This window comes from Erpetoichthys calabaricus, chromosome 3 (assembly GCF_900747795.2).
Source record: "Erpetoichthys calabaricus chromosome 3, fErpCal1.3, whole genome shotgun sequence".
NCBI lineage: Eukaryota > Metazoa > Chordata > Cladistia > Polypteriformes > Polypteridae > Erpetoichthys > Erpetoichthys calabaricus.
The window spans coordinates 148,098,511-148,116,247 of record NC_041396.2 but is presented as its reverse complement, the minus strand read 5'-3'; the positions used below and the strand labels follow the sequence as shown (position 1 = coordinate 148,116,247).

At 37.5% G+C, this 17,737-nt stretch overlaps 1 protein-coding gene across 4 annotated transcripts in view; it reads right to left on the bottom strand.

Moving 5' to 3' along the window:
- The window catches only part of ldah (lipid droplet associated hydrolase), a 260,164-nt gene extending 243,568 nt beyond the window's left edge, over positions 1-16,596 (bottom strand). The window contains exons 1-3 of one of the 4 annotated variants that reach the window (XM_028797383.2): positions 15,989-16,419; positions 14,774-14,900; positions 3,262-3,426 (exon numbers count right to left, since the gene is read on the bottom strand). In XM_028797383.2, the coding sequence (XP_028653216.1) occupies positions 3,262-3,426; positions 14,774-14,831 (223 nt within the window). In that variant the 5' untranslated portion in view covers positions 14,832-14,900; positions 15,989-16,419. Of the gene's footprint in view, positions 1-3,261; positions 3,427-14,773; positions 14,901-15,988; positions 16,420-16,491 lie in introns of those variants that run through there. The other 3 variants (XM_028797385.2, XM_028797386.2, XM_028797387.2) reach the window with 3 other exon arrangements.
- Between the last annotated feature and the right edge of the window lie 1,141 nt (positions 16,597-17,737).

The window sequence follows — 17,737 nt, the reverse complement described above, 5'->3', positions numbered from 1 at the left end:
AAAATCATTATTGTGACAAAATGAGAACACCTGGAAGATTTGGCTTCTAAGTAGGAAGAGGGTTGAAATGAAAATGTTGCCTACCAAGGACTGCTCTAAGATCACTAAATTAACTGGTATTCTGATGCCCATCCCCCCATCTCTTTATTGTTTAACTTCAGTTTCATCAGAAATCAGTCTAACAAAACCTTCAGCTGGTTGACAATGAAGGTGAGAACAACAATAACATCAGTTAACAGCTCAAATCCTAAAACATTAATATGGATTTCTAACAAACTGAACCCTTTTAATCCCTGTTTTTAACGATCAAACAATGCCTATCCTGACAGCATGAGTTGCAAGGCAGGTATGCCTGCCTTAAACAAATTCAGCTTGAGGCCATTATTGGTACACAGTGATATAATACTTATGTGGCTTACTGCTGTTCTCTTTCTGGCAAGTCAGAAACTTCTATATGTGGATATTTTATAACTCTGAGAAATTAACCAACATTTGAATCCTGGCCTGGTGCAAAGAAGAAACATTGTTCCCTTTCTTTCACATTGATTTTTTTTGTGTGTGTGTGTGCCCACATCCCAAAGGCATTCATTTTGAGCTGTCCCTGGTATGAGCAGATGAATGTGCTTCCTGCAATGAACTGGCTTCCTGTACAGGGTTAGCTGTTGTCTTGTGCCATCACAATCATTCTGAAAATACAGATGTTTTATGGATGCTCAATCTACAACTCTAAACTTTTGCTTTTTTAATATTTAATTAAAATGGCTACTCTATGATAAGAAACCACAGGTGCAAAATGATACCTAATTGTGTTGGTTATAGTATTGCGCATAATTGTTAAATAGGAAACTATTCAAAATTTTGAATTTTAGCAAGCTATTAAACAAAAGTGATGAAAAAAATACAAACTGGAATTATTTCTGTATATATATGAATAATGACAATTAGCTAGCTATCCACCCATCCATTTTTGAACAAGCTTTTGTTGCAGGACTTTAATAGGTATTGATCAAAAAAATACTTGAGCCAGGGTAAGCCACCTGATTAATCAATAAGTTACACTGACAGCTAAGACTGGCATCAAACTAAGTAATACGTTACATTGTGAATAATTTAGCATTTAAGGACAAGGGTCATCCACACCTGACATAAACAAAAAAGCAGTAGTAAACTGTTGTCTGAAGAGCATAGACAGAAAAAAACATTATCTTATATATAAATGTCTATGCATGGAAGTGTGTGTGTCTGTCTGTCTGTCCGGACCGGAAGTTCAAGGCTACAGCATGAAGTTCAAAGAAAGTGACTCTGTCACCAAAGTGAAACTGCAGAGAAAACTCGCTTAGCTGCTGATAAACAAGAGAGGAGAGCACATCAGCAAAATGAAACTGCCTCATTAAAAGCTGAAAAAAGAAACATCCCTTTATATTAAATTATATTAATCATTATATCTAAACAACAATGCAGAAATTCTCCAAATGTTAGCAAAAGGGATTATAATATTTGTTTTTAAGAGGTATTTAAGCAGTATTTGAACAAAAGGCTTACATATTCTTGAACGTATTCCTTCAAGTAATTTTCAACTATAGTTTCCATTTACATACTCTTATAGAGGCAAGGACAGTAGCTATGCATGCCTATGACTGACAGTCACATAGTGTGACATCACCAATACCACCATCAAAGCATCCTACAACTAGCCATAACAAGCCATACAGGATTAACCAATTTGTGTGTAAAACTTGGCAACTAATAGGCACTCACTCGGAAGTACAATGCATATAATTCAGCCACAAGGAAAAAGAAAAGCTGGTACTTTAGACCACATAGACAAGAAGAGTTGAACCATGACAGAATGTAAAAAGGAAAATGACTGGCCAAGATTGTTCTTACAGACACTGGAACTGTCATATAATAGATGGCCGTCAACATGAGGCAAGCTTATAATATTTTGACAACAAGAACTACATACATGAATGATCCTTCTGTAAAGTTTACGGGATTTACATGTTACCTTTGATTTTGACCTATTTGTTAATACTCTACTACAGTATCCAAAACCTGATTATTCTGGGCAAAAAATGTTGAAAAAAATTCACTACTCAGGAAATGGAACATTTAAAGCATCATTTCCTACTGGCTCTATTGTAGACATGGAGCCGGACAGTCTGACATCTGTGGCGGAGCGACGGGCGCTCAGCAGGCTCCTATCAATTATGGAGAATCCACTGCATCCACTAAACAGGATCATCTCCAGACAGAGGAGCAGCTTCAGTGGCAGACTGCTGTCACTGTCCTGCTCCACTGACAGACTGAGGAGATCATTCCTCCCCCAAACTATGCGACTCTTCAATTCCACCCGGGGGGGTAAACGTTAACATTATTCAAAGTCATTGTCTGTTTTTACCTGCATTTTTATTACTCTTTAATTTAATATTGTTTTTTGTATCAGTATGCTGCTGCTGGAGTATGTGAATTTCCCCTTGGGATTAGTAAAGTTATCTATCTATCTATCTATCTATCTATCTATCTATCTATCTATCTATCTATCTATCTATCTATCTATCTATCTATCTACTATAATGCTTTATGCATTTATGTTTGTTGAAAGTGCCTCATTCACGGGCTACTGCTACTTCATATTCCGTCAAAAGGATTAGAATTAGAACTAGGAAGAACTGACTATATAATTGATGTATTCATTCTCTACAATACCTTCTAGTTATGTTTAGGCAACTTTCTAACATGTAACAATGTATACTGCTTTCTCCCTCTTTACGCGACAGAGCACATTAATGCCTTGACATACACTGTTCACAAAGTAAAAGGGAAATAAAATCATTGCATTACATACAGACAACAGTTAAAAAATATGTGAATTCATTTCATCAGAAAATAATTTAAAATGACAGTTAAATCTATGTATTTAGTAACTATAAATACAATGACATTCCAACAAATTTCCTAATAGTGAAATAATAGTAATCTAAAATTGTACATACTTATCAGACCTGAGTTTATAAATACATTTTCTTTTCTGGATTTTTAGTACCTAACAAATATGGCGACTCCTTAAATAATTTGCTTATTACAGTCCTTAGTATTTATACAGTATAGAAAAGTAAGAAAATTGTCTATAAAGGGTTTTAGCATTCACCAATATATTAATAAAGACTACAGGAATGATTGTGATTTTAATAACACCAGGCGTAAGCTCTTGTAAAACAGAAGATAACAAAACAGGTACATGTTAAAGAAGTTCACTACCTGGAATGATCAAAAAAAGTACAGAGGAAGATTCTTCACATCCACTGGCATGCAATAGATTAGACTGACCGAACTTTAGAACTTCTGTTGCTGCATTACAACAATAAATGTGTTCTTTCAAACTTTCCAGCCTTCCCTCTGAACTCAGTGTCTCCATTATTGTATCTGCAAAAAAATAAAAGACTTCTTTTAAATAAAAAAAAATAAAAAGTTATTAATTCTCAAACACACTTAATTAAGTTCAGGCTTGCAGTTGGGTAAAGCCTATCCAGGCAGTACTAGGAACAAAGCAGAAAACAGAACTGGACTGGGCATCACTCCTTCACATGAGCTACTCATGCTCACCAACATCCATATTTAAACAAAGACTAGTTTGGAAACTGTATGTCTTTGGGAATCCAGCAGGAATGCTGGAATATGAGGAGGAAAAGCTATCTGCACATAGGGAGAACATACAAATGTGACACAGCCAACATCCAAGAGCAGGATTCAATTTCACGGACACGGTGTCCATGAAATTTGTAGTTCCACCTATTGCACTACCTGCTGCTCTAAATGAGACTTCCAAGTAAAAGCATACAAAATTTACACATTCAAAATCCACAAATAATAAAGACATTCATTCATTCATGAACTAATATCCCAATGGTAGATCACTGTAATTTAATAATACCTATCACATATTTATGAAGTGAGTCTTCCAAGAAAAACCATCAAAACACCTTCTATTGGGGAAGTGCAATGTCTGCTAAACACAGATTTCCCCAAGACTATTTTGAAAAATAAAAAATATGGTGAGGAGCACATTTTTTAAAATATATTTTTATTATTACAGCAAATGTTTAGGAGCCTTGAAACATATAATACAGCTCACAAGATTCACAATAAAAAAAAAGAAATTTGTGTTTTTATCCAATAATAATCCCATATGTACAATTTCTGCTCAACTCTCCCGATCATAATACATAAAATGAGTCTTTCAGTTTGCTGAAGGCTCTGCATTCATTTATAGATTTATAGATTTGTTGTTATGTGTACAGAGTACTATGAAATTCTTACTTGCATGAGCTAATCAACATGCAACACATTACAATTATTGAGTATAACTGCCTTAACTTGAAGATTCTATCTCCTTACCCAAATATCTCCAAAATATTTTTAATCAATAGGAAAAGTGAGTAAGAAAATGTATATTATCCATATTAGCTATGGTGACTCTGTGGTTAGTGCTACTGTCTCATAACTACAGAGTTCAAATTCCAGTCCAACACTCACAGTTCTTGGCTTACAGCATTTCTAATGTTTGCCTTACTATATAAAATTGTCTTCACTGCTGTTTAAATTTATTCTTATTAAGAAAAATAATACATCTGTAATAAAGATGAAGAAACCAAGATGGAACTGATGCAGAAACAATTAAAGGAATAGAATGTTAAGACTCATTCAGACTAGATTTTATTTCCACAGCAAACTTTTATTTTAAATTAATCATCATTATTACTTAGAAACTTGACAAATGATTGAGTCCAACTGAAATTGACTTTAAAAGCATACTCTACTGTGAACTACATACATTTTTAACAGTCCTAAATCTCTCACCCTCTCCAATTATTGGTTTAAGTATTTCAAGGTGGGTGTTGACAAAGGTCAACATCAAGGAGCACAGGCTGAAACTATTTCTAACAAACAGTAAACAGAAATGATCTACAGTGGATTGTTGAGTTTTATTCACTAGATGGCAACAAAGAACACTGAATAAACTGAGGTTTGTGCACTTCAGGAATCAGTTCTCTTTACAAGATATTATTAAATACCTGCCTTTTCTTTCACTTGCCAAGTAGACTAACAGAACGTTATTTTAAAACGTGACAATTACAGTTTTTACATCTAGGCTTAAAACATATCTTTTTGGTTAGGCTTTAAATGAAGCTTTATTTCTAAACATTTTGTTATGTTTATTTTACTGTTCATACCCGTTTTGTTAACTTTGAATTAGGGGTGGGCGGTATGACCAAAATTCTATATCACAGTATACAGTGGAACCTCAGTTTGCGAGTAACTTGGTTTACGAGTGTTTTGCAAGACGAGCAAAAATTTTTTAAAATTTTGACTTGATAAACAAGTGAGGTCTTGCAGTACGAGTAGTATGTATATTCTTTGTCTGCTGAGCGTCATATGATCACAACTGAGCTGATGGTTCTTCTCTCTCTCTCTCTCTCTCTCTCTCTCGCTGCGGGATTGTGGGCAATCGTCTCCTATTCTCTGTCTGAGTCGGCGTGCCTCACTCATATAGTCAACATCCGTACGAGCGTATACTGTTTACTACAGCATTAGCATTGTGACTGTGTGTGTGTGTGTATGTGTGTGTGTGTGTATGTGTGTGTGTGTGCATGCGCGCGCTCGTGTGTGTGTGTGTGTGTGCGTGTGCTCAAGCGCGTGTGTGTGCTGTGACGTGCGAGTCCCCGTCTTGCACAATAAAACACGAAGCTGAGTCTCAGTACTTTAGCAACACCAGCTTTATTCAGCTTGAAACAGCAACAGCGCGGTTATTTATACACAGACACAGCAGTCAGGCAGGGCCCTGCACATTTATAATGTTCCTTGTTCCTTGTATCACCCATCGATGGCAGGCACTTATAGAATGTCCGCGATATTTTCGGATTCGCTTTTACGGCGAACTGCTACAGCGCTGGGAGACTGCGATTGCTTTGGGACGCTCTTCCGCGTGTCGTCCCGTTGGGTGCAATCCCACAAGAGTTAAGAAACTCACTCACACCAGCCATGATTCTTTTCAAAGGTAAAGTGCAGGTTAATTTGTTTTATGTATTTTTACTTCATATTTTGTATTAATCATTTTCATATGAATAGTTTTGGGTTGTGGAACAAATCATCTGAGTTTCCATTATTTCTTATGGGGAAATTCACTTTGATATACGAGTGCTTTGGACTACAAGCATGATTCTGGAACGAATTATGCTCGCAAAACCGAGGTTCCACTGTATTTCTAAATTATCCCGGTTTCACGGTATTCGACGGTATTTTTTTCCCATGCATCCACATTTTAACCACATTTTCCACTGCAATTACTGCAGTAGACTGGCTAAGAATAACCAATTCCACTGTCATGAGCATTGTACATTGTACAAAAATACATTTTAATGTGCACACAAGTATTAATACAGGTTTGCATGGTCCCATAAAGTGATAGTTTTCAAGGGGGTGGCACTAATGAAGAGAAGGAATCACATTGCATGACAGATGCAGTCAAAATATAGAACCTTTTTATTGAACAAATTTTGCAAAAAACTTAAAACTATAATTTTGACAACATACAGTGCATCCAGAAAGTATTCACAGTGCATCACTTTTTCCACATTTTGTTATGTTACAGCCTTATTCCAAAATGAATTAAATTCATTTTTTTCCTCAGAATTTTACACACAACACTCCATAATGACAACGTGAAAAAAGTTTACTTGAGATTTTTGAAAATTTATTAAAAATAAAAAAATTGAGAAAGTACATGTACATAAGTATTCACAGCCTTTGCCATGAAGCTCAAAATTGAGCTCAGGTGCATCCTGTTTCCCCTGATCATCCTTGAGATGTTTCTGCAGCTTAATTGAAGTTCACCTGTGGTAAATTCAGTTGATTGGACATGATTTGGAAAAGCACACACCTGTCTATATAAGGTCCCACAGTTGACAGTTCATGTCAGAGCATAAACCAAGCATGAAGTCAAAGGAATTGTCTGTAGACCTCCACAGCAGGATTGTCTCCAGGCACAAATCTGGGGAAGTTTACAGAAACATTTCTGCTGCTTTGAAGGTCCCAATGAACACAGTGGCCTCCATCATCCGTAAGTGGAAGAAGTTCGAAACCATCAGAACTCTTCCTAGAGCTGGCCGGCCATCTAAACTGAGCGATCGGGGGAGAAGGACCTTAGTCAGGGAGGTGACCAAGAACCTGATGGTCACTCTGTCAGAGCTCCAGAGGTCCTCTGTGGAGACAGGAGAACCTTCCAGAAGGACAACCATCTCTGCAGCAATCCACCAATCAGGCCTGTATGGTACAGTGGCCAGACGGAAGCCACTCCTTAGTAAAAGGCACATGGCAGCCCGCCTGGAGTTTGCCAAAAGGCACCTGAAGAACTCCCAGACCATGAGAAAGAAAATTCTCTGGTCTGATGAAACAAAGATTGAACTCTTTGGTGTGAATGCCAGGCGTCACGTTTGGAGGAAACCAGGCACTGCTCATCACCAGGCCAATACCATCCCTACAGTGAAGCATGGTGGTGGCAGCATCATGCTGTGGGGATGTTTTTCAGCGGCAGGGACTGGGTGACTAGTCAGGATAAAGGGAAAGATGACTGCAGCAATGTACAGAGACATCCTGGATGAAAACCTGCTCCAGAGCGCTCTTGACCTCAGACTGGGGTGACGGTTCATCTTTCAGCAGGACAACGACCCTAAGCACACAGCCAAGATATCAAAGGAGTGACTTTGTGAATGTCCTTGAGTGGCCCAGCCAGAGCCCAGACTTGAATCCGATTGAACATCTCTGGAGAGATCTTAAAATGGCTGTGCACCGATGCTTCCCATCCAACCTGATGGAGCTTGAGAGGTGCTGCAAAGATGAATGGGCAAAACTGGCCAAGGATAGGTGTGCCAAGCTTGTGGCATCATATTCAAAAAGACTTGAGGCTGTAATTGCTGCCAAAGGTGCATCGACAAAGTATTGAGCAAAGGATGTGAATACTTAGGTACATGTGATTTCTCAGTTTTTTTATTTTTAATAAATTTGCAAAAACCTCAAGTAAAACTTTTTTCATGTTGTCATTATGGGGTGTTGTGTGTAGAATTCTGAGGAAAAAAATGAATTTAATCCATTTTGGAATAAGGCTGTAACATAACAAAATGTGGAAAAAGTGATGCACTGTGAATACTTTCCAGATGCACTGTATTTTCAACCATCCAAAGAGGCATTTAGACTTAGTAAAATATCCAGAGGTGCTTTGTCAAAAGTTGTATTGCACTGAACATGTCTTAGAAAAGGAATAAATAGTAAATATTTTTTGTAAACCAACTACACTTTCTGTTAATGTTAACCATCTCTGTCCACTGACACATTAAATTGACTTTTTAAACAGCTCTACCATCATTAAACTGCATAATAGTTAAACTAATAAATAATAACAATAAAATAAATAATAGTATTATTACTGATAGTTGCACTATTACTTCAAGACTTCAAGCCCAGGTGCATTACACAGTATTCACCAAATTAAAATAAAATAAAACAAGTGCAACTTGGTGATGACATCTTTACCAACTGAACCATCATTTAGGCATCATCACCTTGCTTTAAGCTAAGCTACAGTATATACACATAAATAATAAAAATGCAACTTGCATTTATAATGCTATTTGTGGTATAGCCCTACAGAATCGTATTAGGGCCACGCTGAAGAAAAAAAAATATGGACACAGGAAAGTAAAAAAACTAACTATATGTCGAGAATAAAGTCGACATGTTGACTTTATTCTCGACATTTCCACTTTAATTTTGACGCTTATGTCAAGATTAAAGTCGACATTTCCACTTTATTCTCGCCGTTTATGTCAAGATTAAAGTCGACATTTCCACTTTATTCTCTTAGTTTATTTTATAATTAAAGTAGAATGTTGTAAACTAAACTTCATCCTAAAATCAATGTTTAATATACTAGATCTTTCTCAAAAGCCGTCATAAGTTAATGCAGCACATTAAATGCTTTGTGTTAAGTGTTCCCTGACCCAGTTGTTAATCACTACGCTTCTTAAACTGACTTCCTCCGCACTAAGGAGGCGCCGGCAGTAATCACCGCACAGAATCCATTCACTTCATGATATTCCTGCTCTCTGAAAATTTAGAATGCTAAGATAAATACTTGATATAATTTTCATGATGAAATCCATTAAAGCAGGTATTAAACATGCACAGTAGTGTGGCGGTAGTGCTGCTCCCTCGCTGTCAGGGGTCCCCAGGTGTATGTTCAGTGTAGAGAACTTTATGGCAGGTGTGACGAGGCTGCAAAAAACTGGATGTATGAATGGGTATCGCAAAGGTTTAACTTAAATATTGTGTAAATGTTGGGTTTGTGATCTGGTGGTCGGAGACACGAACACAGAATTCAATGGATGTTCTTCTGAGCGGGCTTTCTTTATTGCACGCATGCTGTCTGTCTGACGTACCAAAACCCCAGTTCCTATCCTTCCATTTTCTTTCTCCACATAACCAATCACCACAAGATAAACGTCTTTGTGAAATTAAAACTAGTTATAAACTTAGCCCACGGAGTGTTCAGAACTTTAAAAATATCTTCGTTATACATGTTTAATTATGCCATCCATTCAGGGTTGCGCTCATCCCAGTAACCATTGTGTATGAGGCAGGAGCAAATCCTGAACGAGTCGCCAGCACATCGCAGGGTGAATACGAGCAAAACATACACTAGCAGGGTCAATATAGCATAACAAAACCCCACATCCTATATGACTTTGAAAGAAAACTGAAGCATGCTGAGTAAACCCACCAGAAAAACATGAAAATTCAAGGAAGGGTACACCCGAGACACCCTTGCTGCGAGGCAGCAGTGCAACATCCACGCCGGCGTGCCCCCACATGATTAATACATGCTTTAATGCATTTCATCACGAAAATGATATCAAGTATTTATCTTAGCATTCTAAATGTTCTGAGAGCAGGAATATCATGAAGTGAATGTATTCTGTGCGGCGATCGCTGCGGCGCCTCCTCAGTACAAGAGGAAGTCAGTTTAAGAAGCATGTGCCGATTTAACATGGCTCGGGGAGCACTTCACACAAAGCATTTAATGTGCTATATAACTTATGACGGGGTTTGAGAAAATCTAATAAATTAAATATTCATTTTACGATGAAGTTTAGTTTACGATGTTCTACTTTAATGACAAATTATGAGAATAAAGTCAACATGTCGACTTTAATCTTGACATAAACGGCGAGAATAAAGTAGAAATGTTGAGAATAAAGTCAACATGTCAACTTTATTCTCGTCATAATCGTCGAGATTAAAGTGGAAATGTCGAGAATAAAGTCAACATGTCGTCACACTATTACACAGTACCCAGGTACATTACACTGTATTGAAAACAAATAAAACAAGTACAACTTGGCTTGCAGTATTATCCAGTAGTATAGAAACAGTATTTACATATTTGAACATAATGGTCCACATCCGACATTTTAAAACCAAAGTATCTCCAGGCAACGGACGTGACTCCTTTTTTTTGGCAAAAGTTCTTCTGTGTCATCATGTTCAACTTTATCGTCAGCTACAGCTTCAGTTTCGGAATGTTCTCTGTCCTTTTTCACTGCGCAATACCTACACTATCTATTTAGCGGTGTAGCAGTGAAAAACAGCCCCCGCACAAAACCTCTGTGATTAGCGGTGTAGCAATGAAAAAGGTCCCCACTTGAACAGTTTCTCGCTGCGCCACGTTCCGAACATCGTTTAGGCAATTTAAACCGGTGTTGCGGTATAAGAAAAATCTATATCATAACAAAAATAAAAAATGGTTTTCGGTATGTACCAATATACCACCCAGCACTACTTTGAATTCAGGTACAGTAATCCCCCGCTCTAATGCGGTTCAGCTATCGCAACCCCGCTATACCGTGGAAAAAATAAGGTAAGTACATCCTACCTGTAATGTACTTTGCAGCCAATTCATAACAAAGCATACGGTTTTCAGCAGACAAAGAGTTTCACGTTACAGCACCCAGATGATTTCTTACAAAGCCTGTTATTGGCTGAAAGAGGAGACTCAACCAATCAGAGCAGATTTTATTCTCTTGGGCTCTGATTAGCTGCTGCTAACATGGTGTAATCTCGCAAGAACAGCAAGCGTGGGTCCCCGACGAATCGAGTATCACGTACCTTGCTTGTGGTCCGACTTTTGTGTGCAAACTTATGTAAGCTTTTCATTTGTTTTAAGCCATACGATGGCTTCCAAGCGTCCTGCATCTTGTAAGCCTTCTGGTAGCAGTGAGCCTAAGCGCCAGAGAAAGATCTTGACCATACAGGAGAAGGTAAAACCGATGATGATTATTATTATGTTACTCATATCTTTAGTCCGACATCTGTGTATCATATGTGTATCCAAAGTGTGTTTTAATATGTTTTATTATATGTGTTTTATTATATGTGTTTAAAGCGTGTGGGAAGGGTATTTTAAGGCTTAAACTATAAAAAAAAATGTGGTCTTTCTATATCGCGGATTTTCACCTATCGCGGGTGGGTCTGGAACGTAACTTCCGCAATAGGCAGGGGATCACTGTATATTTTATTGATTTACTTCTTCTATTTTATTTTTTACTTCTAATTTAATTATTTTTTCTAGTGATTCACCGATATGGAAATGCTGGGTGATACCGATAACCAATATGTTTTTGTCCATCTTTGCCAATACCGATAACCAATGGACGATATATTTTTTTTTATTTACTTCAGGTATGAATGTTTTAGGTATTCTGCAAATATATTATGCATTATCAATGAAACAACAGTAGCATGTGAAACAGAGATTAACTTTTTATTAACTTGCTGAATTTTATGCTCTTCTTTGCTATATACAGTAAGCAGCCAGTACTTTGTGCAGGGAAAAAGAGCAAGATATGGCTCATCTCTATAGAAAAAATACTCCAGGGGCCTCATGCATAATGGCGTGCCTAGAATTCGCACTATAACATGACGTAAGTACAAAAGCGGAAATGTGCTTATGCACAAAAAAATCCAGATGCATAAATCTGTGCGAACACCAACTTCCACGTTCTTCCGCTCCATAAATCCCGGTCAGTGTGAAAAGTAACACACACGCATGCGCCTTCTGTCCCACCCCAACTCCTCCCAGAATTACGCCTCTTTGAATATGCAAATCAATATAAATAGCCCTTAAGCTCAGCCTTCTGTGAAAAGGCAATGGCAAAAGCAAGAGGGAAAATAGATGAATTTCAGCGAATACCAAGTGGAGGCAAGGAAAAACTTACTATTTGTTGGTTTAAACAGTGGTATAAACAACAAAAGGAAGTTGATCAAGTGACATAGTGTGTCGGAGAAACTCGAAAGCTCACATTCACAAAGTCACACAGTGCCCAAAATAAAAAAGAAGTTGTCACATTATCAAAGTCGCCATGAAAAGGTTAGTTCTAGCCCACCGTCTGAGTGTCATATGAAAGCTTATTAGGGTACAGAGAAAAAAAAAGGCACACAGTGGGGAAAAAGCATGAAATGTCAACTTTATCCACTAATCCACTTCCACTTTCCATTTCCACGCCGATTCTTCAAAACTTCTAAGGAACATTGAAATATCTTTGTAGTACGTGTTTAATTATTCTCTCCATCTATCCTTCCAGTGTCGCGTCAGCACTAGCAAGAATACAACGCAAGGCAGGAACAATCCGTGAACAGAGCACCAGCAGCTCACTAGCACTGCGGCACCGTGTCCTCACATGTTTAATTATTAACAATATAGATTATTTAAATGAAGTTAAAGTTTTAGATGTATAATATAATTAGGTAATTGTACTTATAAGTACAAACAGTTCTACAAGGAGCAACTGATGGACTGATTGAGTGCGTTTAGAGTCCTTGGGATGAAACTGTATCTGAACTGCGAGGTCAGTACAGGAAAGGCTCTGAAGCGTTTGCCGTATAAGAGAAATCAATAGACAGCATGGCTAAGGCAGCGTGTGCTTGATGATGTATACCGATAATTCTCTTTTCGATCAGCAGCTGTACAGCTGTGATTCACACTCAGATACAGTGATATAAATACTCCGAGTGGTGCAGTGAGAGTAATATGGAAAAAGATGATCCACTGTGGCAACCCCTAATGGGAGCAGCTGAAAGAAGAAGAAGAAGGTGCAGCGAGAGTAACAACGCTAAAGCAGTTATGGTATTTGGAATAGTCTGACCATTCTGTGGACCATTATATTGTTACAGGTTAATTACAATCAGATGCATTAAACTAATAAACAATATGTGGTTAGTTTCAGTGTATTTATAAAGCCGCGTCAGGGATGTGGATCTTAAAAAAGAAAGGGTAACCACACAGGAACAGTAGCACTGCTTGGCGCTGGGTGCCGCCAGTCTGCAAAACCGAGCGGAGAACTTGCATATGACAGGGTATGAGCTACTGTGGAAATGTGCGTGGCTTTATGCCAAGTTTAGGTTTTATACATTGCGATTTGAACGTGGACATGTTCTTTTGCAACATTTTTGTGCGTACGCACCATTTATACATGAGGCCCCAGGTCATGTACAAAAATCTGCTTAACATACACATTCTGAGTAACTTAAGCACATCAAGACACCATGCCATTACATAACATGGCATTGGGTATATTAACAAAAAAATGAATGCATATTCTTTGTGCTATCATCAGACATATATTACTTTAAGTAAAACTAAAATAAAGGGTACAATGAGGCCAGTAACCCTGGGCTTAAGTTGGCTTCTTTAAAAGTACAAATGGTAGGTTTTTCTTAACAAAAAGAAGCATTTCTGCTTTTTCACCAGCATGCCTGTTTCTTTTTCATTTACTATATTTGACACAGCTGAAAAAAGGCATTCACTGTCTACACTGGTACAAAGTGCCAATAGATACTTGATCGCTGCCTTGGCCAAGGTTGGGAAACGGGCTGCATTGCTTTTCCAATACTGGAGGGCGCAGTTATTTCTGAAGATAGCGGGCCCCCGGAGATAGTTATTCAGCTGAAAAAAAAAGTTTACAAACATTTACCTATATTATAATAAAAAAATAATAAATTATGTTTAGATTGACCAGATTTGTGGTAAAGAAAAACAGGACAATCACCTGTACCAACCACCGCCATTAATAAAAACTTGTGATGTTGAAAGCTTGATGTATAATGATTAAGGGTCATATAAAGGGCATTCTTGTTGACAAGCCTGAATTATATTGGTTGGCTGTATCGGTTAAAATGTACACATCTGACCAATTTCAATGTCATCATTTTTAATGAACATCGGCTGATAACAATACAGTTCCCAATATATCGTGCATCTCTAATTTTTTCTATTATTTTTAGTATCACATTTTAACTACCGTATTTTCTATTGTACTGTAAAATTTCTTTCAGTTTTATATTGTAACTTGTTTGGCTTTTGTTCATTTCTAAAGCTGCGTTTAATAATTGTACGTTACAGAAGGAGCTATATAAATAAAGGGGCCCTGCCCTTGTGTAACAGGCAATATGACATGCACACTTGCAAGTTAAGAAGAATCACTGCTCAACAACTGCTACCCCTGGTGTTCTTATACCTCTGAGCCTTCTCTTACCCAGGTCTTTTTAGAAAGACAACATAGCCATTTCCATACCAAACTAAGTTTGTCCAATTGGGTCTGTGTGCCGTATAGAAGGTTGGTGGGTGCTGCCATCTCCAGCATGTCTTAAACTGCCTCATTACCTTTTTCATCAGAGGTCCAGGTAACCCTGTCACTGTTGGGATGCCTATACTCTTGCATCCGCGGCTGGTAGTGGTGAATCTTGCCATTCAAAAATAGGTGTTTAAATGCAGGAAGGATAAATTGTCCCTACAAGTGATTAATCAAAAGGATTAAAAAAAAAAATGAATCACTTGCCACCCAATGAAAGCCACCTTCAATAAACATTTAGCCAAAAGGAATTTACTGGTCAATTTGACATACTACTCTCTGCAAAGCTATAGTATACTCTGGTCAACCAAAATTAAAAAACAACAATATAAATCCTGGATTACAAATTCAGATGAGAAATGCAGGAAAGCTGGCAAACTACTCTGGAAAAAATAAATTTTGTGGCAGACCATGTTAAGTTGTTTTTAAGTACTTTTGTATACGTGAACAATGTTAATTGAATGGAAATGTACAACAAAAATCAAAATTGAATGTGCCAATTATTACTTTATATAAAATGTAACCATGTTAAAATATTTCTTATATATAGTGTACTGAACTGAAAGTATTCATTGATTAAAATGGACTTAAACTTTGATTTTGAATGTACACAATGGGTGACAGTGTATTGCAAAGGTCACAGCACCAATTGACTCGTTGGAATTAAGCCTCGTCACCGTTACGGTGGACTGTGAAACCGTATCTGTGTCCGACTGGGTTATTCTCCAACAAACCAAATACAATGCCGGTCAACTTTATTAGTGACTCTACACTGGCGTTGAGGAAGGACATCAAAGGAGGGTTTCCCACCAGTTCCTTGAGTGCGTGAATTGATGCCAAACTAGAAATTCACATCACAACATTAAAAATAATTCTTAAATAAACATTTAAACTTAATACTAATTAATCTGCAAATGTAAAATCAATGGGGAATGCATTTTCACGCAAAACGGTTCAACACTTAAGTATTCCTGTAGTCTAATATAATACTGAATTTTTACAAAGTATCTGTACGTGTCACTAACCAGTATTTGGCTTGGCACACCCCTTAGGGGCTTCAAACGGACGAAAACTACGAAAGCCTTACGTTGAATGTTGTGTGTGATTAGAATAAAAACACCAATTAACTAAAACGTTTACTAAACGAAAAGCTACATTTATCAAGCGGACGTTTTTTATTCCCACTTAACATTGATACAATCATTTTCCCCGTTGATGAAATCAACGAGTGATTCTGTCATGCTTACCTTAATGGAACTTAAGTTCGCTACAATATTAAAGAGGTCCTATTGCCTTTTTCTGTACTGAAACATTCCGAAAACAAGATCCGAGTTATATATTTTTTCCAAAACATGTCACAAAGCGTGTGCACACATCTGCAGATCACATAACTTTCAAGACCCTCCAGTCCTACGAAAATGAATTAAATTTCTTATCTATGCGTAAGCATTCGCTGTACTTCTACGGCTCACAGTCCAAATATGATGGAACAATTAAATATGTCCGGCTTTGCACTCTACACGCGTATTTTTTGTTCCTACTTTAAACCGAGTATGTATTTTATATGCATACGTTTCCACCCCTTCGTTCTTAGAGTTGCTTTTTCGTTCTATACAGACTCACATGGCCCCGGAGAAAGACAGAGCGCAAGCCAAGCCCAGCATCAATTGTCATAACGAAAACGAAATAAAGCAAGACGCAGGCAAGCCTGTCCCATCCACATCCAGACGGACTTGTTTATTATGCCTACCTGCAAATGCAGTTCCTCTGATCCAGGGAGTAGAACACAATCCCTGAATGCTCCTACAGACGCGAGTATAAGTTTATAACTCTGCACAAACAATATATATTAATGTTTAACTTATAATGCATGGTCAGCAACAGGGTGGTGCAGTAGTTAGCGCCGCTCTAAGTAACTGAAATCCAGGCACTATTTGTAAAGTAGGACATTAAAATCTGAGTTTATGTGAGTTTATACCTACATTTAAGTGATTCATTTATCACCCCATTGTGAAGTCAGCTTAGTTTAGTTAGGTCTCAGGCGTACGCCCTCACGAAAATGAAATATACCTGAAATACATGTGGACATGTCTTGCAATATATTGTGGTTAAAATATTTTTTTTTCCAAGATTATACCAGAAATATAATCAAATATAAATTTCCCATAAATGTATTGTAACAAAAATATTTGTAAATACATTGTGTATAACTAACGTGACCATACGTCCCGTTTTGAACGGGACCATCCCGTTTTTAGGTAGCCTATCCCGTTGTCCCCAAGCACAGCTTCGGGACGCCGAAATGTCCTGTTTTCAGAAAGAGTGAAAACCATTGTAACAATTTCAATAAAAGGTGCGAAAAATCTAAAAATCCAACGGTAGCGCGGCGATGACGGCATGCGCAATACGTCTCACACACATGCAAGTCGGTCAGAAGCCTGCTAGCTCTCTGGCTTCTCAGTTACGCGTACGCGTAAGAGATTGATTATTATTTTTTTTTATCGACGTGCGTTATTGTTACACAATTCGTAATTTAATGGCAAAATTGCAAGAAAATGGCTGCAGTGGTGTTGACGAAGAATATATGAAAACTACAGCTGCTGAGTTCTATAAAATAAGCAAAGAACATTTGGAGCAGTGGACTTCGTTCTGTGAAGAATTAGAAATATTTGAATGGGCGAATTTAACCAAAATACCTATGTGGGAAGAAATTCAAAGTGTAATGGATGAATTGGTTGAAAAGGGATTTATTAATTGTAACCAAGATACAGAAGTATTTGATGAGTATTCACATTACACCGCAAAAGTGACAGAATGGAACACTGGGAATGTTTCAACCGAAAGTCGTTGGGTGAAATTGTTCAAACACTTTCACACCAATAATTTGAATCATACGAACTTTCGTATAATTATTGAATATATTTTATGTCTGCCCGGCACTAATGCACCCGTAGAAAGGGTCTTTTCTCTTATGAATAAGTTGTGGACGAGCGAAA